The sequence below is a fragment of the Lipotes vexillifer genome, unplaced genomic scaffold (genome assembly GCF_000442215.2).
Source record: "Lipotes vexillifer unplaced genomic scaffold, Lipotes_vexillifer_v1.1 scaffold1378, whole genome shotgun sequence".
Taxonomy (NCBI): Eukaryota; Metazoa; Chordata; class Mammalia; order Artiodactyla; family Lipotidae; genus Lipotes; species Lipotes vexillifer.
Genome location: NW_006775104.1, coordinates 2,196,143 through 2,221,135, shown reverse-complemented (window position 1 = coordinate 2,221,135; position 24,993 = coordinate 2,196,143). Strand labels below are relative to the sequence as shown.

The window sequence follows — 24,993 nt, the reverse complement described above, 5'->3', positions numbered from 1 at the left end:
TTAAACTAAAATTATTTCAGGCAAAGGCATCATAAGTAAACTTTTGACCAATATATATAGGCCCACAGGTCCTCAACAAAATACTAGCAAACCAAATCCAGTAACATCATAAAGATTATACACCACCAGCAAATGGGATTTATTCCTGGAATGCAATTTGGTTTACCGTTCAAAATTCAGCTAATGTAATATGTTAAATCAATAGAATGAAGGAGACAAACTATGTGGTCATCTTAATAGAGGAAAAACAAAAGCATTTGGGAAATCCAGTACCCTTTCAAGATAAAAACACCCAACAAATTAGAAATAGACAGGAGCTCCCTCAGCCTAATAATATTAGGGCATCTGCCAAAAACCCATAAATAAGATCATATTTAATGGTCAAAGACTGAATGCATCCCCTCCTGAGATCAGGAACAAGACAAGGGTGTCCACTCTTGCCATGTCTGCTTAACATTGTGCTGGAGATTCTAACTGGGATGACTGAGTAAGAAAAATAAGTAAAAGGCATCTATATCAGAAAGAAGGATGTAAAGCTATTTCTTGAAAATGACGTGATCTTGAATATAGAAAATCCTCTGTAAGCTAGAATAAAACTATTAGATCTAAAAAACCAAGTTTTAGGGTGCAAGATTAAAATATAAAAATCAACTGTATTTCTACACATTTGCAGTGAACAATCCAAACATGTTATTAGGAAAACAGTGCATTTGCAGTAGCCTCAAAAATAATAAAATATTTAGGAATAAAATTAACAATATAAGTATAAAACTTGCACTCTGAAGACTATAGAGCACTATTGAAAGAAACTAAAGAAGCCCTAAAGAAATGGAAAGACATCCTGTTCATGTGTTAGAAGTTTTAATATTGTGAAGGTGACAATACTCCCCACATTTATCTACAAATTCAGTGCAATCTCAATTAATATTCAGCTGCCTTTGTTGCAGAAATTGGCAAGCTGATCTTAAAATCTTTATGGAAATGCAAGGGACTCAGAATAGCCAAAACAACCTTGAAAAGGAACAAAGTTGGAGAACTCACAATTTCCAGTTTCAAAACTTACTACAAAGCTACACTGATCAAGACAGCATGGTACTGGCATAATGATAGACATATAAATCAACAAAAGTGAGATTCCAAAAAATAAACCATTACATTTATAGTCAATTGACTTTTGACAACAGTGACAAGACAATTCAATGGGGAAAGAATAGGCTTTTCAACAAGTGGTATTGGAATAACTGGATATGCACATGCAAAAGAATCAGTTTGAATCCCTTCCTTACCCCATACATAAAAATTAATCCAAAATAGGTCATAAACCTAAATGTGAGAACTAAAACTATATAAACTCTTAGAAGAAAACATAGGAGTAAACCTTCATGACCTTGGGTTAGGCGAAGCCTTTTTATAAAGGATAAATGGCACAAATGGCAAAAGAAAAAATAGAAAAATAGGATTTCATTAAAATTAAAATCTTGTGCTTCAAAATACACCATCAACAAAGTGAAAAGACAACCCATAGAATGGGAGAAAATAATTGCAAATCATATATCTGGTAAGGAACTTGTATCCAGAATATTTTTTTTAATTCTTACAATTCAACAACAGAAAGGCAAACAATTCAATTAAAAGATGGGCAAAGGACTCAAATAGAGATTTCTCCAAAGAAGATACACAAATGGCCAAGAAGCACATGAAAAGTTGCTCATTGTCATTAGTCATTAAGGAAATGTAAAGCAAAACCATGAGTTAAACTTCAACCTGGGTGACTATAATCAGTAAAATGGAAAATAACAAGTGTTGATGAGAAAGTGGAGAAATTGGAACCCTCTTACTTTGCTTGTAGTAATATAAAATGGTACAGCCTCTTTGGAAACAGGTTGGCAGTTCCTCAAAATGTTAAACATAGATTACCATATGACCCACCAATTCCATTTCCAGGTATATGCCTAAGTGAGATGAAAACATACATCCATGCAGAAATTTGCACACAAATACTTGTAGTAGCATTATTCATAATAGCCCCAAAGTAGAAACAATCTAAATGTCTATTAATTAAGTAGATTTAAAATGTGGTATATCCATTCAGTGGAATATTATTTGGCAAAAAATAAAGTATTGCTCCAACATGGGTGAATCTTGAAAACATTAAGTGAAAGAAGCCAGTCACAGCAGACTACATATTATATGATTCCATTTATTAGAAATGTCCATAGTACTCAAATCCATAGAGACTGAAAGCAGATTAACAGTTGCCTGGACTAGGAAATTTGTGGGGTAATGGATACAGAGTTTCTTTGGGGGATGATGAAAAAATTTTTTAATTGTGGTGATGGTTGTAAAATTCATTGAGTTATGCACTTTAATGTGTGAATTATATGTCACGTGAATTATATCTCAGTGAAGCTGTTTACAGAAATGCCAGTAGTAAGATGGGCAAAGAATACAAACAAGGCAATCACAGAAGAAATACAAATGGCCGATAAGCATATGGAAGATGCTCATTCATTGTTACTAATAATTAGAAGGACTATAAATTAAAGCAATTCATTTACTTCTTGTTGTTCCTCAGATTGTCAAAGAATAAAGACATTATCTGTGGTTAAGTGTCTTATAGAAATATTGTACCTTTTGCTAAGAATATAGCTCTAGAATTAGAATTATCCTACTGAAAGGATCTCTAGAAATCACTTAATCCATTTCCTTTATTGGCCCAGAAAGAGTAAGGGATTCATTCAATTTATAAGTTAATTAATGGCATGGATAGGTCTATACTCCAAGGCTTCCTGACTTTTCTACTAGAGTCATGCTTTTCTACTAAATTGGGCACAGTTAAAAGCTGGAGTTTCCATGTGCCAGAACTCTGGAGGGAATGATCAGGACTCCTAGGAATCTTTCTTTCTGTAATGGTGCCAAACTAAGATTGTTCAGATGTTCATTTTACTTCTGATTGTTTAATAGCCTACATTAGCTAGTCTTGTGTTTGTTAAATTTTGCTCTCTGTCTCCTGGTTTCTTTCTTTCTTTTTTTTTTTCTTTTTTGGATGCTTTCCTGTTTTGTTCAGATTTCCCGTGTAGCCTATAAATTGAGTCTCTCCTACACAGTGCATCCGAATATCCTGTCATTGATCAAACAAACCTTCTCCTATTCTGTTCTTACCAATTTTCTATTATATTCTTTATTTCTTAGGACCATGCTTATTAGACAGTCATCCTAGACCTGTTTAAAGATCTCTGTTATAGATAGTACTGTTGGTTTTTAATGTGTTTTCTCCAGAGTAACATTTGTTTACTGCCTCAATCCTCTTTCTGTGTAGTGTACTATACCATAAGTCTACCATACTTATTTCCTTATGACTCCTTACCTGCTAAAAGTTATATTTTTATGTACCAGTCTTTCTCACAATACTGAGCTATTTTGGCTAGGCAAGTACTATATTTTACTTATCTTTATATATCAAAAGCTTCATTGATGTGCAATAAATATTTGTTAGATAGATACTTGAGATATTGAACTTTTTGTGTTGTCTGATTAACATTTTACCTTTTTTTTTTTTCAGAGTTTGGAGTTGTCTGCTTTCTATTTTCTGCAACTCTAGCTTATTTCCCACCGCGACCTCCTCTTCCTCCCAGTGTTGCTGCAGCTAGCCAGCGGCTGAGTTATCGGCGGAGCTTTTGTAGATTATTAAGGTAAATATACTTAAAATCACTTACTGGTTTTTACTAGCACCTTGAAGATAACTCCACATTTATCTAAGATAATTTAAGACAGTAGTTTTTCAACAACCTACTAATCAGGTTGTAAATAATTGATAAAATATTGGTTAAATATTTTAGAGAGATTTCTTATCAGAAATCTATCTTTAAAAATTGCCCAGGACAGGAATAAAGATGCAGATGTAGAGAATGGACTTGAGGACACGGGGAGGGGGAAGGATAAGCTAGGATGAAGTGAGAGAGTGGCACTAACATATATACACTACCAAATGTAAAATAGATAGCTAGCGGGAAGCAGCTGCATAGCACAGGGAGATCAGCTCGGTGCTTTGTGTCCCTGTAGAGGGGTGGGATAGGGAGGGTGGGAGGGAGATGCAAGAAGGAGGAGATACGGGGATATATGTATATGTATAGCTGATTCACTTTGTTATACAGCAGAAACTAACACAGCATTGTAAAGCAATTATACTCCAATAAAGATGTTTAAAAATTAAATAAAATAGAAACAAAAAAAATAAAATAAAATAATTAAAATTGCCCAAAGCAAAAACCTCTATAGTTTTTGCCTTCTCTATATACCACACATATTTAAAAAATCAAACCTTTGGTTTAAATAAGTTTCTTTTATAAGGAAACATAATAGTATCTGTGAAATCATGTGTTTTATGTGTTTATTATATTTTTCCTAATATGCAAATTATTTTATTCATTATGTATTTCTTGATACACATTAAAATAAACAAGTGCTATTTAATACAAAGCGAATAAAATAAATAATGTTTATTTACATATCACCTAAAATCATCTTGAATCTCCAGTGGGATCATATTTTGAGAAACTTAATTTCTAATTTTACTTTATTTTATTGGTACAACTTAAATGTAATTCGATTAAATTCTACGCTTGAAGGCTTCAAATACTTGAAGGCCCAGTACTGAATTTGATTCTTTGGATATATAGACCATTTCTGATGATTATGATTTGTAATTGGGCCACTAGAACTTATGTTTTGGGGTTTTTTTTCCAGTTAGTTGTGATGAGTTTTTACTGATTCATCAACAACTCTCCCTAGTTAGTTCTTTCTTTTCTAGTCTTCCTCTCCCACCAGATGGTAAGTTCCTTGTGGTCAAGAACTATCTTTGTATCCTATATATTAATAATGTCCGATAGGAATATAGTGGGAGCCACATGTGTAATTTTAAATCTTCTAGTAACCTTATTTAAAAAAAGTAGAAAGAAACAGGTAAAATTAATTTTAATAGCATATTTTATTTAACTCAGTATATCGCAAGTATTATTTCAACATGTAATCACTATTCAGAATTATTAATGAGATACTTTACGTTCTTTTATTCATAGAAAATCTTTGAAATCCAGTGTGTATTTTATACTTACAGCACATCTCAATTTAGATGCTAAATTTGCATTAGAAATACTTGGTCTGCATTTAGATTTCATTAAATTTACAATTAAAACAGTTTTCATTGAGCAGTGTCTCCCATATTGCACTATTTATCTAAAGTTAAAAATAACTACCTGCAGTTTTTCAAATTTTGAATCAATACATCTTTGATATTATTTGAAAGGTCTTATAGCCTACAGGCAATTGTTTGGGGCTTAATTGAAGATCTTTCACTTCCGTAAAATACATTTTTTTCTCTTCATAATTTTAAACAAAACTTCCATAGCTAAAAGAACAATTTATTTTACCATCTCTCCATCTAAAAATCTTTTTCTTCTTGTGCAGGAATCCAAACCATTTTATAGCTGACCAAAAGTATAAGCTCAGATCTGTTAAAAATTGTTTAAAAATGTTTGTTGAACATTTAATTTAGATTTCAGACAACTAAACTTCTTGATTTTTTTTGACTTTAAGAAGAAACTTCTTATAAAATTTATTGTGTAATTGCTGAACATGTCCCTTAATATTATCCACTTAATTATCCTAAAAATATTTTTCCATAACAGACATCAATTTTACTCTGCTGCAATAAGTTGCATCTACCATTCATTGTGAAATTTACGACATACTTCATCTCGTATTTTTCTTCCTGCATAAAATATTCATAAGCAAATTACAATGTTATATCAGTGTGTAAAACATAATTAGAACTGAGTTAGTTCATTGACACCAAGAAGATCAGTGACAGGTTATAATACTAGAAACAACATATGCTACCACGTGCACACTACAGTAATATCTTACCCAATGCAGCAGTTAAAGTGAAATGTACTTCTGCCAAAAAAATAAAGTTGTGTTTAATGGAAAAATACTTTTCACTGTTTCTGTTTTTAAATTGGATTTTATTTAATTAAAATGAAGTAAAATTAAAAATTAGTTCTTTACTTGCACTAGTCACATTTCAAGTGCTCAGTAGCCACATTTAACTAGTGGCTACCATGTTAGACAGCATAGCTATGTAACATTGTTTTTCAAACTTTGATTCATAACCAACCAATTTAGAGGGTTGACCACCTTTTTTTGTTTAAAAAAAGTAGAATGGAATAAAAAAGAATAGAAAATGTTATTGCATCTCCTATAGTAATGATACATATTTTTGTTATACTTTTGTTTCAGTATTTATGTACTGAATATTGGAGTACAGTAAAAAGTTTTTGAAAACAACATCTCTGTAGCAGCTAGTAAATTGCCTTCCACATAATAGGCAAAAAAATCATATTAGTTCTATTGAATTGTGATCAGGAGAACATATTTGTAAGATGAGAGTTAAAATGATACCTTTTTTTTTCTAAGATGCTATTTAACTAAATTTTTCTCCATGCAGAGCTAGAGGTTAGAGAGCAATAGGTAAGGCTAGAGAGGTAGGTTAGGGTCAGATTATGCCATACTAATAATTCTGGACTATTCTGTGGGAAATGAGGAGTAACTGTAGAGTTTTAAGGTAAGGAGTTATGTAAAAGATTGTTCTGACAAGGAAAAAACAACTTAAAATTATCACTTTGACCACAATATACCCTGTGTTTGCTTCTAATTACCCTAGAGTCAAGATCTTTATTCTCTGTTCAAACTATAGAGTATAAGATCTTTCTTCTCTATTAAAAACCCTTTACACTAATGCCTAACATTCCTTTGTCTCTTCCCACATTCATTCGTTTACTGTGCAGGATTGCCTGCTTCTACTTTGAGCTTTCCAGGGGACTTCTTTGGGCCTGCCACGCTCCATTCCCCTAACCTACCTGTGTAATTTTCCCTGGTCCTTCAAAGAACTCCTGATATCATTACTTCCTGGATTAATCAGAATAACTGCTTCTCTAGATTCTAATTCCATTGTCTGGGCAGAAAAAAAAGAAATCAGTGGTTATGCTCCAAAGGTTCCACCACAATTATTTATTTACTGTCCATATGATTCCCATCACTTAATATGCGTTTAACCTGTGTAACCTAATGTAAACATTTTCCTCCCTTTATGTATCAGTTTAATATTTGATGATGGTGGTTGTCGTTTTTGCCTTTTAGACTTCAAGAGTGGAGAGTTGAGTTGAACGTGTTTATCACTTCAGGGTATATGAACAGGATACATGAACACGTTTATTCATTTATTTATTCATTCATTCTTTTATTTATATTTCTCACTCCCATTCCCTTCTCCCTACCTAGGATACCTCTCAAACACATTTGATGTGTATCTCTTTGTGCTTTGCGACATTTGTATTGTTTTGTATGCCTCTCTGTTTAATTTATCTAAATGATGGCACATTATGTATCTCATTCTGTTTTGACTTTTTTTCACTAAACACTATGTGGTTTTTTAAATTACTTTTCATTTTGGAAATACAAAGGTAGAGTAGTATAACATCTGTATCCCCATAACCCAATATCAACAATTACCAATTTATGACCAATATTGTTTCATTTGTACTGTACCCACTTCTCCCCTTCCTGTATTATGAAGCAAATCCCAAATGACAAATCATTTCACCCATAAACATTTCAATTTGTATATGTTAAAAAGATAAGGACTCTTTTTAACATAAATATGGTACCATTGTCACACTAAAAACGTTTTAGCAGTAGTTTGCTACTGTCAAATCAGTGTTTCAATTTCCAACTGTCTCATAAATGTCATAAGTTTGGGGGTTTTTTTTAACAATATGTTTGAATCAGGATCTAGATTAGGTCCATGCATTGCAGTTGGCTCAAATGCCTTAAAATTTGTAGGTTTCCTTTCCATCTCTCTCTTTATTTGTTGAGGAACCAGCTCTCTTGTCTCCAAGATCTGGATTTTGTTGATCGCCTCTTTGTAGTACTTTGCCAGGTTCCTCTGCCCTTTGTATTTCCTATAAATTGTTAGCTAGAGCTATGTTCTGATTCAGGTTTTGGTTTTGGTTTTGATTTTACAAGACTACTTCATGGGTGATGCTACCTTCTTCCATCAGGAGCCACATGATATCTGGATAGCTCTCATTTTGTGATATTAGTGCTCTGTTTTCAAGATGTATCCCTGTGCTATGTGTACACCTAGTTCTTTGTACTCCATGGTATGAAACCATTGCGTTTTGTATACCTACTTCCATTGTGTACTCAGATTGCCTCCAACTCATTGTCACCACAGATAACACTGCAGTGACATCCTGCACATCACCATAGACCTAAGAATTCTTTGGAAAACAGACGCCACAAGATTGCTGGGTCATAAGCTATTTTAAGCTTAATTTGCCAAGTATTGCCAAATTGCTCTAAAAAAAATGCCTGCACTTGTCTATACTTCCATCCACAGTGCCCATTTCCCTATATGCTTACCAAACTTGGCATTATCCATCTTTCTAATTTTCACTAGTCTAATGGGCATAAAGAAATATATCTTTTGTTTAATTTGCATTTTCTGGTTATTGATAAATTTGAGACTCATGTGGTTGTTTGCCATTTAGGTTTCCATCTACTGTAAATTCCTCTTCTGCCAATTTCTCAGTGGTAGTTTCTTTTTCTTAATAATTTACATATTCTAGATATAAGTTCGCTGTTGATTTTTAAAAGTCAAATTTCTATTTGCTATCTGTCTACTAATTTTGTCAATGAATTCCTTATTTATCAACTTTCTGGTTTTTTCTTTCACATTTAGGTTTTCATCCCACCTAGAATCCACCTTAGTGTATGGTGTTAACTAATGATACAGGGTTTTCATTTTTCCCTCCATAAAGTGAACTAGTACCATTCACTAAACAATCCTTAGCCCTTTGATTTTTGTAGTGCCGCCTTTATTGTAGATTGAGTTTCTGTGTCTTAGCTCTCTTTTTTCCTTCATTGCTCTCTTTGTTCTTGAGCCAATACCATACTAATTTTATTACTCTGGATGTGCAGTTTGTCTTAATATCTGTCAGGACAAGGGCTTCCTTTTTTGTATTTTTAAAGGATGAGTTAGTTTTCTGAGGACTTTAATTTTCCCATATGAACTTTGGAGCAAATTTCATAAGTTTCTAAAAAAAATTCAACTGGAATTTTAATTGTGATTGAGTTGAATCATGAATTAGTTTGGGGTGAATTGACAGCATAGACTCTGTCTCCATTTATTTAAATCATCTTCTGTGCCCTTATGTGCTTCACCCCCTCCCACCCATAGAGGTCTTGGGTCTTCCTCGTTTATGCCTAGATACTTTATAGTTCACATTTTTAAAAAAATTGTTAATGGTATCTAATTTTTATTACATTTTTAAATTAAACTTTATTTTGAGATAATTATAGATTCACATGCAGTTGTAAAGAATAATACGAAGAAATAACATGGACCCTTTACCCAGTTTCCTCTAATGATACCATCTTAGAAAACTACAGTGCAATATCACAACCAGAAAATTGACATTGATATAGTAAAGATATGGAACATTTCCATCATCACACGGCTCCCTCCTGTTGCCCTTTTATAGCCACACCTACTTCCCTCCCACTCTACTCCTTAACCCCTGGCAACCACTAATCTCTTTCCCGTTACTATAATGTCACTTCAAGAACGTTATATAAGTTGAGTCATACAGTAAAGAAAATTTTGGAGTTAGCTTTTTTTCACCCACAATAATTCTCTGGAGAGTCATCCAAGTTGTTTTGTGTACTGGTAGTTATTCCTTTTTACTGCTCAGTAGTATTCCATGGTATGGATGTACACAGTTTGTTTAACCATTCACCTTTAATCTTTTTTTCCCTCTACCTTGTTCACCAGAAGAAACAGTAATTTATCCTTTCAAATAGGAACTTTTTAAAAAAAAACTGAATCTACCTACTCATTCTAGGAAATAATGTTAGTAATTCATCTGTATAATAAACATTGAAATTTTTAAACAATATGAACAAAAAGATTATTCTTATAAATATAAAAAATTTAAGGAATTTATTAACTGACAAATATTTTCTATTTCTGATTCTGGTGTTCCAATTTCAAAATGACTTACTTTTCTATGAGTAAGAGTTTAAACTCTAGATTTTGAATTTGTAATAATGTTTTCTTTTACTCCTCTTTTACAGCAATTTGAGATTTTTGATGATTGCTTTAGCATATGCCATACCACTTGGTGTATTTGCTGGCTGGTCTGGAGTTCTGGATTTAATTTTAACACCAGTGCATGTCAGCCAAGTAAGCATTTTATTTCTTTATATCTTGTAGGTATTTTTAGTTCACTAAAATTATAAATATTGTCTACTTGTTCTTACTTTTAGCTTCAAGGCCTAGGTAAAACGTTATCCTGTGTCACTGCTGCAAAAGGAAGATCCTTATGAAATAGTTATAAATAATATTGATTTTCTTCCTGGATTTTGTTAACCACCATGGATTTCACATTTATTTGGGTATGATTACTTATGCTAATAAACAGAAAAATAAAGAAGGAAAATCTTAGAATCCTTGATTTTTGGTTTATAAAGATGAAGATCTCGTCATTAAATATATGGCTATGCCTACATCTAATCCCTCACTTTCTCTTTAGCCTCAGTATCTCATTTCCTTAAAAATAACCATTTTAGGGCTTCCCTGGTGGCGCCGTGGTTGAGAGTCCGCCTGCTGATGCAGGGGACACAGGTTCGTGCCCCAGTCCAGAAAGATCCCACATGCCACGGAGCGTCTGGGCCCGTGAGCCATGGCCGCTGAACCTGCGTGTCCGGAGCCTGTGCTCCACAACGGGAGAGGCCACAGCAGTGAGAGGCCCGCGTACCGCAAAAAACAAACAAACAAAAAAAACCATTTTATCTATATGCTTATGACATCCATTCCTTCTCCTTGCTTCCAAATAGCATGGTAGAAAGGGGTAGAGAGATTTGGAAGGTCAAATGGAAGAAATCCAGCACACTGATGTGATATTCCATTGTATGAATAAACAGCAATTTGTCCAATCTGCTTTTAATGAACATTTGGAATGTCTGCATTTGGGCTGTCATAAACAGTGCTGTATGGATATTCTCATATATGTTTCTTGATGCACCTCTCTATACATTTCTGTTGAATATTTATCTAGGAATGGAATTGCTAGTTATAGGGTATGCCTGCTTTGATAGATGATGCCAAATTTCCCCAAAGTAGTTGTATTAGTTTATAGTCCTACCAGCAGTACATGAAATTTCTCCTTGTTGCACATCGTTACCAGCACTTGGCAATGTTAATCTTTTTAAATTTAGACGTGCTGATAACTGTGCAGTTGTATGCCATTGTAGTGACTTCCATGACATCTTTTTAAGTGACATCCTTTTTTGTGACATACCTGTTCAAGTTTCTTGCCCACTACTGGGCAACCTTTTTCTTACTGATTATAAAGAAGAGAGCTGTGTGAAAGGGCGCTCCCCAGCAAGTTCTGGCTGCGGAATGGACTGCACATGTAAAGGGCAAAGCTACCAGAGACTTATTAGAGAGACTGTTGTGGGGTGGAAAGCAGAACACATATAGTAGAGGGCAGGCAGTGCAGGACCCTTGGAGTTCTGGCCCAGCCAGAGTGGTATGACCTCATTAACACCTTGTTAATATCTTAGGCTTCTGCTGAGACACCAGAAAGGACAAACTTTAGAATCAAGGACCATACCCTAGGTAGAGTAAGGCCTATTCTATTTAGACCCACCATGAACAAAGCCTAAAACTAAGCCCTGACAAAAATTTGCAGAGGGGATAATTTGGAGATTGAGTCCTGCCAGGTGAAAGGAGCTTGGGAAACAACTTGGTTTCTAATATTCTTCCCTAATAAAGCACAAAATCAAGCTTACACAAGTTCAAGGTAATTGAATGGCCTACTACACAAAAATGAACTATTTTATAGAAATATAAAATTATCCAGAATCTCGATATTGTATCACCCACAACATATAGTATACAGTTTTTAAAAAATTAGACATACAAAGAAACAGGAAAATATGGTTCATATTTTTAAAAGAAAAAATTAGTCAATAGAAACCAATTTAGAGATAGTTTAGATATTGGATTTAGCAGACAGAGACTATAATGCAAAAGAGAGAGTGAGAGAAATCTTTTCTTGCTCCATGTTCATAAATATATTCCCCTCTGTTATGTTGCAGAACTCTGTTATCCAGTACAGTAGCCACTAGTCACATGTGGCTATTTAATTTGAAGTTTAAATTAGTTGAAAGGAAATTAAATAGTCACTTCCTCATTGGTACTGGCCACTTTTCAGGTGCTCAGTAGCCACTTGCAACTTATGGGTACCATATCGGACAGTGTTGACATAGAACATTTCCATCATCACAGGAAGTTGTATTGAACAGTGCTGTTCTAGAAACTTTATTGTTATTCCTGTCACATTTAAACCTAGAATTGAATTTTGTGCTTGTTGTAAGGGTTAAATTTCTTTTTTCCCACATAGTTCTCCATTAACCTAATACCAATTTTTGAAAAGATTGTTCTTTCCCCATTGCTCTCTAGTGTCATAATGAAGTGCCCTTATGTGCATGGATGTTTCTAAATTCTTTTTCTCATCTAGTTTATTTGTCTATCTCTGTGCCAATACCAAATTGTCTTAAGTATTCTAGTGTTAGAATAAGTTTTGGTGTTTAGTAGAATAAATACTCCCCTTATTGGGATGTAGATTAGAATTTTATGAACCTATAGATCAGTTCAAGAATTAACTTTTTTTGTAATAGTTCGTCTTCCAAATCATTACTATTATATCTCTCTTCATTTACTTAGGTCTTAACGTCTCTCTAAATCACTTTTCTGCAAAAACACCCTCTATTTATTTGTTAGATTTATTCCCAGGTATTTGATGCTTTCTGAAGCTATTGTAATTGGTAACTTTAAAAATCTTATTTTCTGTTGGTTGGAATGTAGGAAGTATACTTGGTTTTTGAGTGATTGAACTACAGCTTGTCTTATATCCAGCAACCTTATTAAACTCACTTACTTATTTATCCATAGATACTTTGGCCTCTCTGCATACATCTCATATCGGTTGTAACTAATGACAAATGGATGGAGAAAAATACATTTAATAAAATTCAACATTGAGATGATCATATGTTTTTCTCTTTTAAACTGCTAATTTGGTGAATTACATTTGTTGATTATAAAATGTTAAACTACCTTGCATTCCTGTACTAAATGCATTTTGTCGGTGATTTATTATACTTTTTATATATCACTGAATTCAGTTTTTTGCAGTTAGGTTCATGAATGAGATTAGTCTATCATTTTTTTAATCTTGTCCTGCCATTTCAATTTTTTAAAAATCTTTATTGGAGTATAATTGCTTCACAATACTGTTGTTAGTTTCTGTTGTACAACAAAGTGAATCAGCCATATACATACATATATCCCCATATCCCCTCCCTTTTGAGTCTCCCTCCCACCCTCCCTATCCCACCTCTCTAGGTCATTGCAAAGCACGGAGCTGATCTCCCTGTGCCATGCTGCTCCTTCCCACTAGCTATCTGTTTTACATCCGGTAGTGTATATATGTTGATGCTACTCTCACTTCGCCCCAGCTTCCCCCTCCCCCTCCGCCTCTCCCTCCCCATGTCCTCAAGTCCATTCTGTATGTCTACATCTTTATTCCTGCCCTGCCACTACGTTCATCAGTACCTTTTTTTTTTTAGATTTCCATATATATGTGTTAGCATACGGTATTTGTTTTTCTGTTTCTGACTTAATTCACTCTGTATGACAGACTATAGGTCCATCCATCTCACTACAGATAACTCAGTTTTGTTTCTTTTTATGGCTGAGTAATTTTCCATTGTATATATGTGCCACATCTTCTTTATTCATTCATCTGTCAGTGGACATTTAGGTTGCTTCCATGTCCTGGCTATTGTCAATAGTGCTGCAATGAACATTGTGGTACATGACTCTTTTTGAATTATGGTTTTCTCTGGATAGATGCCCAGTAGTGGGATTGCTGAGTCATATGGTAGTTCTACTTTTAGTTTTTTAAGGAACCTCCATACTGTTCTCCATAGTGGCTATATCAGTTTACATTCCCGCAGACAGTGCAGGAGGTTTCCCTTTTCACTACACCTTTCCAGCATTTATTGTTTCTAGATTTTTTGATAATGGCCATTCTGACCGGTGTGAGGTGATACCTCATTGTAGTTTTGATTTTCATTTCTCTAATAATTAGTGATGTTGAGCATCTTTACTGCCATTTCAATTTTAGTGTCAAGGTTTTGCTACTCTCAGAAAGCAACTTCTAAAGTGTTTCCTCTTTTTCTATTATTGGAAGAGTTTGTGTAAGTTTAGTGGTTTAGGGCTTTTGTTTTTCCCTAAATATTTGGTAGAATTCACTGATGAAGCCATCTAGTTTTCTTTGTGATATGAATTCAATTTCTTTAATAGTTATAAAATTATTCATATTTTCTACTTATTATTGTGTCAGTTTAAGAAATTATACCTTTTTAGAATTTGTCCACTCCATCTCAGTTTTCAAATTTATGGTAATAAGTTCTTCATTGTATGATTTTATTAGGTCTCCAAGGTAAGTCATTGTATCATTCCAGATATTGATTTTCTGTATCTTCTTTCTCATATTTTTCCTTGAATAATTTCAACAGTAGCTCTTTAATGAAAGCTTATTTTTTATTTCATCAATTTTTGATTTTATCTTAATTTTTTTCTATTCTGTTTTCTTGAGTGAAGTCACTTTGCTTTCATTTTTCTAACTTTTTAATATGAATGCTTACATCCTTGCTTTTTAGCTTTTCTTCCCTAATACATGCATTTTAAGGCTATTTATGTCCTTTTAAACACAGATTTAGCTGCATTCCATACATTCTGGATTTTCATTATTATTGAATTTAAGATATTTTCTAGTTTCCAGAGTTATTTAGAAGGACATTTCTTAATCTACAAACTGTGGAAGATCCTCTAGTTCTTTTTTTTTTAATTCCTAGCTAAATTGCATAAATGTGGTCATAAGGATATACTGTGATTTCAGTATTTTCAAATTTGTTGACCCAATTTTTGGTGAACTATTTTCTATAATTCTTGAGTGTAGTGTTTTATATATGTCAACTAGATCAATTCTGTTAATTGTGTGTTTCATATCTTCTATTCCTTATTCATTTTTGTCAGGTTGTTCTATCAGTTACTGAGAGAGATGTGTTAAGATCCTACACAATTATCTTAAATTTGTCTATTTCTCCCTTTTATTTCTGTCAGTATTTTCTTTATATATTTTAAGACTGTGTAATTAGGTGCACATAAATCTAGAATTGTAGTATCGACTAATGAATTGAACCTTTCATCCGTAGGAAGTTTTTTTTTTTTTCTGATAATGCTTTTTTGCCTTAAAGCCTATTAGTTGCACCAGCTTTCTCTTCATTTATGTTGGCATGGTATATCTTTTTGCATTTTTTTACTTTCAGACTTTCTTTAGGTACACCTCTTATAAGTAGCATATCATTTCTTCTTTAATTCAGTATGATAATCTTTGTGTTTTAATTGGAGTGTTTAGTCCATTTGCAGTTAATGTAATTATTGATAAATTTTAGTCTAGATCTACCACCTTACTATTGGTTTTTATTTTTTTCCAGTCCAGTCTATCCTTTTTCTCCTCTTTCTTACCTTCTTCTGGATTAAGGATTTTTTACTACTCTTTTTTCCCCCTTTATTAGCTTGGTAGTTATAGTCTCTTTTACTATTTGGTGGTTACCCTAGAAAGTACAGAATGTACACTTCACTTATTAACATCTATTATAAATTAGAACTTTTACCTCTTCCAGGACTGTCCAAGGTCCTTAGAACCCTTTCACTCCATTTAAGCCTCTACCATACTTTGTGCTATTATTGTCATATATTTTAAACTGCCCAAGACACATTTTTATTGTTATTTTACAGTCAATATTCATTTAGATTCACTCTCATATTTCCATTTTGTTGCTCTTCATTCTTTCCTTAATCTTCAGTCTTCCATCTGTGATCATTTTTCTTCTGTCTAAAGAGCATCCTTGAGAGAGAGAGAGAGAGAGAGAGAGAGTCAGTGTGTGTGTGGTGTCTGTGTGTGTGTGTGCGTGTGTGTGTGTGTGTGTGTGTGTGTATGTGTATTTTGTATAGGTCGGCTTACAACAAATTCTCTTGTTTGGGGTTTGTTTTTTTACTTTGGTCTGAAAATGTCTTCATTTGACCTTTGTTTTTGAAGATTTTTTTGTATTGCATATAGAATTCTTGGTTAGCATTTATTTTCTTTTGTTTATTTGAAAATACCACCTTCTTCTGGCCTCCATTGTTTCAACCGAGAAGTCAGCTGTCAAATTTAAAAGCTTGCTGCATTTAAGATTTTCTCTTTGTCTCTTTGTCTTTGGTTTCAGCAGCTTAACTAGGTGGCAAGTTTTTTAAATTTTATGCTGAATGGATAAAGAAGATGTGATATATATATATACACACAATGGGATATTACTCAGCCATAAAAGAAAATGAAATTCTGCCATTTGCAGCAACATGGATAGACCTAGAGAATATTATGCTTAGTGAAATAAGTCAGACAAAGACAAATACTGTATGATATCACTTATATGTGGAATCTAAAAAATAATACAAATGAATGTATATACAAAACAGAAACAGACTCATAGATATAGAAAACAAACTAGTGGTTACCAAAAGGAAGAGGGAAGTGGAGAGAGGCCAAATTAGGGGTATGGGACTAAGAAATACAAACTACTATGTATAAAATAGATAAGCAACAAGGATATATTTTATAGCACAGGGAACTAGAGCCATTATTTTGTAATAACTTTTAGTGGAATGCTTGATCTTGTATTTTATTTAGTGGAAATGCTTGATCTTGTATTTTATTATTTTGAACTATTAAAAATAGTTAGGAGTCTGTATCTCCTAACCCCTTTATCTGGATCCCTGTGTGGCTCTTTATATTTGTGATATTCATTCATGTTTTCTTATTTCCTTATGTGTTCAGTTATTTTTGACTGAGTTCTCAACATAGTTTATTAAAAGTTGTAGAGATAATTTAAGCTTCAAATGATGTTCTTTTCCTCCAGAAAGAACTTATGTTTTTTCTTAGGAGTCTAGGGATACTTAATCTAGTTTCAAGAATTGAGATCATTTAAAGCTGGGTTTTAGTCCCTCAGAATACAGTTCCGTTTCTTCCTTCCTTCCTCCCTTCCTCCCTCCCTCCCTCCCTCCCTCCCTTCCTTCCTTCCTTCCTTCCTCCCTCCCTTCCTCCCTCCCTCCCTCCCTCCCTTCCACAGTTCCATTTCTAATTTACACTGCTCTTAGGTATAACTCTCAGAGTTCCCAGATAAAGTCTGGGGTTTTCTACAAGGCCAACCACCTTAGAGCAGACCTCGAACTCGTATTTTTTTCTTCCTAGATTCATGAGGCTGTCAGTAACTTTTTAGCCCCTTAGCTACCTTTTCTGAAATCAGCAGACATACCCCTAAGGAAAAGTGTCCCCACATATCAGGCTTGCTCCTCTGGGCTTCCTTCTCATCCTATATCATGGTTCCAGAATTCTGGATTACCTTCTTGGCTCTCTGCCGCCTTCAGATAGATTTTCCACCCCAGATTTTCTGCTTTTTCAACCAGAATATTAATCCAAATTACCTAGTGTACCTTTACTATAAGAAGAAAGCCTTCTTTTAGTTTCCTAACCTATTTTTCTGGATGGCAGGTATTCCAAGCATGCTCAGTTTCAAGAAGGAAAGTGTAGCACCCATTTAGATGGTGCTGATTTTGCACATCTTATGATTCATGTTATAAACCCTGTGAAGCCCTTCCAAGTATGTCTCTTTGTACAAACTCTGAGAGATACAGAGACCGTGAATCATACCAGGTATTAAACAAAATGGAATTTAAAATTAAAAACAGAGCTTCTGGGTTGGTGGACAAATGAAGGTACTGCCCCCCCCAATTAATTAATTAAATTCAAGCAAAGAAAAAATTTAATTAATTATTGGGTAGAATGTTATTAACTAAAGCAAATGTCATGAACAGGGGAAGGAGAAAAGCACAAAATGGCCTGAAAGGACCAGGGCTAGTACAGTCAGATACACAGTGGTTCTTCACCTGATGCAGGACCCCACTGACCTAGGGGATAGATGAGAATGTTTGTGGGGGGCTCATAGTATTAATGGACCTTAATCCATAGTATTAATGGATGCTAAATGCAAGGAGAGGGTCATTCTGAAGAACAGAGAATTCTCTTGCCCTTCATGCCAGTAGTATGAAAAAAATGTAGAGATAATTTAAGTTTCTGGTGTTATCTTTCTCCAGAGAGCATTTATCTTTGCTTGTGCAACCAGACACTGGTAGAGCAAGAAGATTTGTATAAAGTTATTGTATTACTTAGAGTAGACTAAGAATCCCAAAATTCTGAGACTTAAGAAGAAATTTGTTTCTCATTCACATAGCAATCTAGAACAGTTTGCATAATAATCTAGGACAGTTGTTCACAGTTGGGACTACTCTTTTCCTCACACTGATTTAAGACCTAGGTTGCTTCCACTTTGCAGGTCTTCTGTCTCCTGGGACCTTGTCATTATATGCATGGGTGAAGTGGGATTACCATCCAGATTCCAGTTGGCAGAAAGGGAAAGAAAGCATGGAGGGGGTATATAGCTGTCTTCCAGGTTCTAGCCTAGAGGTGGCACACCTCACTTTTTCCCCTTCCATTGATGAGAACTTAGTCATGTGGTCACATGTAGCTGAGTAGGGGCTAGGGCATGTAATCTAAGTAAGTACCCTGGTAGAATAAGATATAACATATCTTGGTGGACAACTGACAAGCTCTATCACAGCTGTAATGAAAAGTGAGTAGAAAAATAATAAAAGGTAGAATTTAGTTTGGGCAGCTCTCAAGTGCCAGGTCAAGTTTGGACTTTGCCCTATAACTACAAGGAAAGCCAGTAACTGTTTCTGAGCAGGAGAGTGGAATGATTGGGATAATTATTCTGGCAATAGTGGGCAAAAATATTGCTATTACAGGAGTCCAGAAGTAAGAAATAATATAATAAGCAAGTGTGATGGCTGGGGGAAGGGGAAAGAGGAGACAAAATGCACCAATATTGTTAGGGACACACGGAATGTCAGGTATCGACAGCTAACAGGTCTTGAGCACTTTGCATTTATTAACTTATTTAATTCTCAGAAAAATCCTTACTATCCCCATTCTACTAATGAGGAAACTGAGACTTGGGGTGTAGTTGAGATAGAAGCCAAGTCATAGTAAGAGTTAAAGAAAAAGACTGACAAGTACAGGAACCTTTCATCCGTAGGAAGTTTTTTTTTTTTTCTGATAATGCTTTTTTGCCTTAAAGCCTATTAGTTGCACCAGCTTTCTCTTCATTTATGTTGGCATGGTATATCTTTTTGCATTTTTTTACTTTCAGACTTTCTTTAGGTACACCTCTTATAAGTAGCATATCATTTCTTCTTTAATTCAGTATGATAATCTTTGTGTTTTAATTGGAGTGTTTAGTCCATTTGCAGTTAATGTAATTATTGATAAATTTTAGTCTAGATCTACCACCTTACTATTGGTTTTTATTTTTTTCCAGTCCAGTCTATCCTTTTTCTCCTCTTTCTTACCTTCTTCTGGATTAAGGATTTTTTACTACTCTTTTTTCCCCCTTTATTAGCTTGGTAGTTATAGTCTCTTTTACTATTTGGTGGTTACCCTAGAAAGTACAGAATGTACACTTCACTTATTAACATCTATTATAAATTAGAACTTTTACCTCTTCCAGGACTGTCCAAGGTCCTTAGAACCCTTTCACTCCATTTAAGCCTCTACCATACTTTGTGCTATTATTGTCATATATTTTAAACTGCCCAAGACACATTTTTATTGTTATTTTACAGTCAATATTCATTTAGATTCACTCTCATATTTCCATTTTGTTGCTCTTCATTCTTTCCTTAATCTTCAGTCTTCCATCTGTGATCATTTTTCTTCTGTCTAAAGAGCATCCTTGAGAGAGAGAGAGAGAGAGAGAGAGAGTCAGTGTGTGTGTGGTGTCTGTGTGTGTGTGTGCGTGTGTGTGTGTGTGTGTGTGTGTGTATGTGTATTTTGTATAGGTCGGCTTACAACAAATTCTCTTGTTTGGGGTTTGTTTTTTTACTTTGGTCTGAAAATGTCTTCATTTGACCTTTGTTTTTGAAGATTTTTTTGTATTGCATATAGAATTCTTGGTTAGCATTTATTTTCTTTTGTTTATTTGAAAATACCACCTTCTTCTGGCCTCCATTGTTTCAACCGAGAAGTCAGCTGTCAAATTTAAAAGCTTGCTGCATTTAAGATTTTCTCTTTGTCTCTTTGTCTTTGGTTTCAGCAGCTTAACTAGGTGGCAAGTTTTTTAAATTTTATGCTGAATGGATAAAGAAGATGTGATATATATATATACACACAATGGGATATTACTCAGCCATAAAAGAAAATGAAATTCTGCCATTTGCAGCAACATGGATAGACCTAGAGAATATTATGCTTAGTGAAATAAGTCAGACAAAGACAAATACTGTATGATATCACTTATATGTGGAATCTAAAAAATAATACAAATGAATGTATATACAAAACAGAAACAGACTCATAGATATAGAAAACAAACTAGTGGTTACCAAAAGGAAGAGGGAAGTGGAGAGAGGCCAAATTAGGGGTATGGGACTAAGAAATACAAACTACTATGTATAAAATAGATAAGCAACAAGGATATATTTTATAGCACAGGGAACTAGAGCCATTATTTTGTAATAACTTTTAGTGGAATGCTTGATCTTGTATTTTATTTAGTGGAAATGCTTGATCTTGTATTTTATTATTTTGAACTATTAAAAATAGTTAGGAGTCTGTATCTCCTAACCCCTTTATCTGGATCCCTGTGTGGCTCTTTATATTTGTGATATTCATTCATGTTTTCTTATTTCCTTATGTGTTCAGTTATTTTTGACTGAGTTCTCAACATAGTTTATTAAAAGTTGTAGAGATAATTTAAGCTTCAAATGATGTTCTTTTCCTCCAGAAAGAACTTATGTTTTTTCTTAGGAGTCTAGGGATACTTAATCTAGTTTCAAGAATTGAGATCATTTAAAGCTGGGTTTTAGTCCCTCAGAATACAGTTCCGTTTCTTCCTTCCTTCCTCCCTTCCTCCCTCCCTCCCTCCCTCCCTCCCTTCCTTCCTTCCTTCCTTCCTTCCTGTTCTGAACTACTATTATTTTACTTTCCCTGTGCACCTTCTTATAGGACCATGCTGCTTGTCCCAATGTGTTGGTATGCAACATTTCTGAAAGAAGATTTTTCATAGGAGGGTGTCAGAGGATGGAATGATTGCCTGGTCACCTCATTCATTTATTGTCACCCTTGACTCATTTTTGGAGCATCTTAAAATACTTAACATACTTAGCAAAACCGTATTTGAAAACAGCCTCTGTTTTTTGCCTTCTTTTAGTTTCCTAACCTATTTTTCTGGATGGCAGGTATTCCAAGCATGCTCAGTTTCAAGAAGGAAAGTGTAGCACCCATTTAGATGGTGCTGATTTTGCACATCTTATGATTCATGTTATAAACCCTGTGAAGCCCTTCCAAGTATGTCTCTTTGTACAAACTCTGAGAGATACAGAGACCGTGAATCATACCAGGTATTAAACAAAATGGAATTTAAAATTAAAAACAGAGCTTCTGGGTTGGTGGACAAATGAAGGTACTGCCCCCCCCAATTAATTAATTAAATTCAAGCAAAGAAAAAATTTAATTAATTATTGGGTAGAATGTTATTAACTAAAGCAAATGTCATGAACAGGGGAAGGAGAAAAGCACAAAATGGCCTGAAAGGACCAGGGCTAGTACAGTCAGATACACAGTGGTTCTTCACCTGATGCAGGACCCCACTGACCTAGGGGATAGATGAGAATGTTTGTGGGGGGCTCATAGTATTAATGGACCTTAATCCATAGTATTAATGGATGCTAAATGCAAGGAGAGGGTCATTCTGAAGAACAGAGAATTCTCTTGCCCTTCATGCCAGTAGTATGAAAAAAATGTAGAGATAATTTAAGTTTCTGGTGTTATCTTTCTCCAGAGAGCATTTATCTTTGCTTGTGCAACCAGACACTGGTAGAGCAAGAAGATTTGTATAAAGTTATTGTATTACTTAGAGTAGACTAAGAATCCCAAAATTCTGAGACTTAAGAAGAAATTTGTTTCTCATTCACATAGCAATCTAGAACAGTTTGCATAATAATCTAGGACAGTTGTTCACAGTTGGGACTACTCTTTTCCTCACACTGATTTAAGACCTAGGTTGCTTCCACTTTGCAGGTCTTCTGTCTCCTGGGACCTTGTCATTATATGCATGGGTGAAGTGGGATTACCATCCAGATTCCAGTTGGCAGAAAGGGAAAGAAAGCATGGAGGGGGTATATAGCTGTCTTCCAGGTTCTAGCCTAGAGGTGGCACACCTCACTTTTTCCCCTTCCATTGATGAGAACTTAGTCATGTGGTCACATGTAGCTGAGTAGGGGCTAGGGCATGTAATCTAAGTAAGTACCCTGGTAGAATAAGATATAACATATCTTGGTGGACAACTGACAAGCTCTATCACAGCTGTAATGAAAAGTGAGTAGAAAAATAATAAAAGGTAGAATTTAGTTTGGGCAGCTCTCAAGTGCCAGGTCAAGTTTGGACTTTGCCCTATAACTACAAGGAAAGCCAGTAACTGTTTCTGAGCAGGAGAGTGGAATGATTGGGATAATTATTCTGGCAATAGTGGGCAAAAATATTGCTATTACAGGAGTCCAGAAGTAAGAAATAATATAATAAGCAAGTGTGATGGCTGGGGGAAGGGGAAAGAGGAGACAAAATGCACCAATATTGTTAGGGACACACGGAATGTCAGGTATCGACAGCTAACAGGTCTTGAGCACTTTGCATTTATTAACTTATTTAATTCTCAGAAAAATCCTTACTATCCCCATTCTACTAATGAGGAAACTGAGACTTGGGGTGTAGTTGAGATAGAAGCCAAGTCATAGTAAGAGTTAAAGAAAAAGACTGACAAGTACAGGTTTCTGGTAACTGACTATACTGCTGAACTGAATGAATAAGCATCTTCAGAACTCTAATGGAAAACTGATGAATTCATAAAAGTGCTAACAAAAGATCAAGATGAAAAAAATTAATTACATGGGACTGAGTGAACAGATGAGGATGATTATAATTTTTGTGACTTTCTGTTTGAATAAAAAAAAAAGAGAGATACATGAGTGATTAGGAAATATGGGCAGCATTTGTAGATTGCTCTGAATAAGTTTGTCCATGAAGGTAGCAAAGAGACAAGACATTAGATTATAGAGAAACATCATCAAGTAACCATAACAGCTCTAACCTTTATTGAGCACTTCCTGTATGTCGACTGCTGATCGAAGTTCTATATGCAGATTCTCTCATTTAGTCCATTTTATAGGTAAGACGACATAATTTGCCCAAAGTCACAAAGCTAGTAAATGGCAGGGCTGGAAATGTTTTCTTCAAGAGTGGAGCGAGCTATCCATTTGAAATCCAGCTCAAATTCTTTCTCTGTCTAGTTTCACCAGGTGCTCCACCCATACTCTCTCTCCCCGCCCCCCCAACCCTCTCTTTCCCATACTCTTCTGTGTTTCTCTTAATACATTTTTACTTGTGCAGACATTTTAGCACTTAATTATTGCCTAGTAGTTTCCTGTATCTTGGCTGTATTTAAGCTTTTTAGGTCAGTGACCATCTTTTCTCCTTTGCCTGTTTTCTTAAGAGTTCCTGGTACAATGCCTGGCATGTAGAACACATTTGAAAAATATCTGTTTGTGACATTGAGTATTTTGTTGATTTAAATATTCCAATAAAAAGTTAATCAATGATGTATTTATTTAGGTAAGTTTGTATTAATTAGTCACACATGAATCCTTTCATTTGATTCATTTTCTTAAATAGTGTTTCCTAGATTTGCTGCCATTTAGCTATTGACATACTGATTATAGAGGATTGTTTCTCCTTGCCTTCTAAACTTCAATATGATAATCTTGTATTAAATATGTCTTCCACTTTCTTAACAGGTAGATGCTGGCTGGATTGGATTTTGGTCCATAGTTGGAGGCTGTGTTGTTGGAATAGCTATGGCAAGGTGAGAATATTTTACGTTAAACATGTGAGTGGGCAGAATCAAAAAAAGCCCAAAGGGAGATTCCACTCCCCTAGATAAACATTAAAATTGAACGAAAAGTAAAACAGGCAAAAGTCAGATAAGGGCACTTGTTCAGGCTATAAGAAAATTCACATGCAGTAGGTAGAATTTGCTGCTACAAGAAACCTTCACAGGAGTAGTCCATCCTAAAATGTTTTTGGAGACTAGAGATGTATTTCCAGTATAATTAAGCTGACTTTCTCCATATTATTAGAGAACATCTACAAATGGGACCCAAGGAAAGAGTATACAATAATAAAGGCAAATTGATAGTTTTTGAGATTAGAAAAGAATTGAAAGGAATCATTCATAAGAGCATCTCTAGAACTTTCCATGAAAAGTCAGTATCCTGATTAGCAGATATTTATTTCTGGTCACTTTTAGCAGGTATGATGCTATAGTTACCATATTTTGATGAAAAATGTCCATAAAGACTTAGAGTTTCATCAAACTCCCTCTGATCTTAACCATTATGACAACACATTTTTAGAATGAGACAGAAGAAGGAAAAAGCCTCATTTATTCTGAAAAAAGAAAAGAATGAAAATGTCACTCATGTAGGTAACAACCTATAAAACTACTCTTGGTGTTTCCAGTGATATAATATTCTTTCACTTTCCAAATCATTTTACCCTGTTTAATCAAAAACAAAATTGGACAGTCAAC

The 24,993-nt window shown here is 34.5% G+C and overlaps 1 protein-coding gene across 1 annotated transcript in view; it reads left to right on the top strand.

Moving 5' to 3' along the window:
* Window positions 1-24,993, top strand: part of SLC49A4 (solute carrier family 49 member 4) — a 96,086-nt gene that overhangs the window by 37,752 nt on the left and 33,341 nt on the right. Inside the window, exons 4-6 of the mRNA XM_007449699.1 lie at window positions 3,563-3,692; window positions 10,195-10,303; window positions 24,200-24,267. Of these exons, the coding sequence (XP_007449761.1) occupies window positions 3,563-3,692; window positions 10,195-10,303; window positions 24,200-24,267 (307 nt within the window). The remainder of the gene's footprint in view (window positions 1-3,562; window positions 3,693-10,194; window positions 10,304-24,199; window positions 24,268-24,993) is intronic.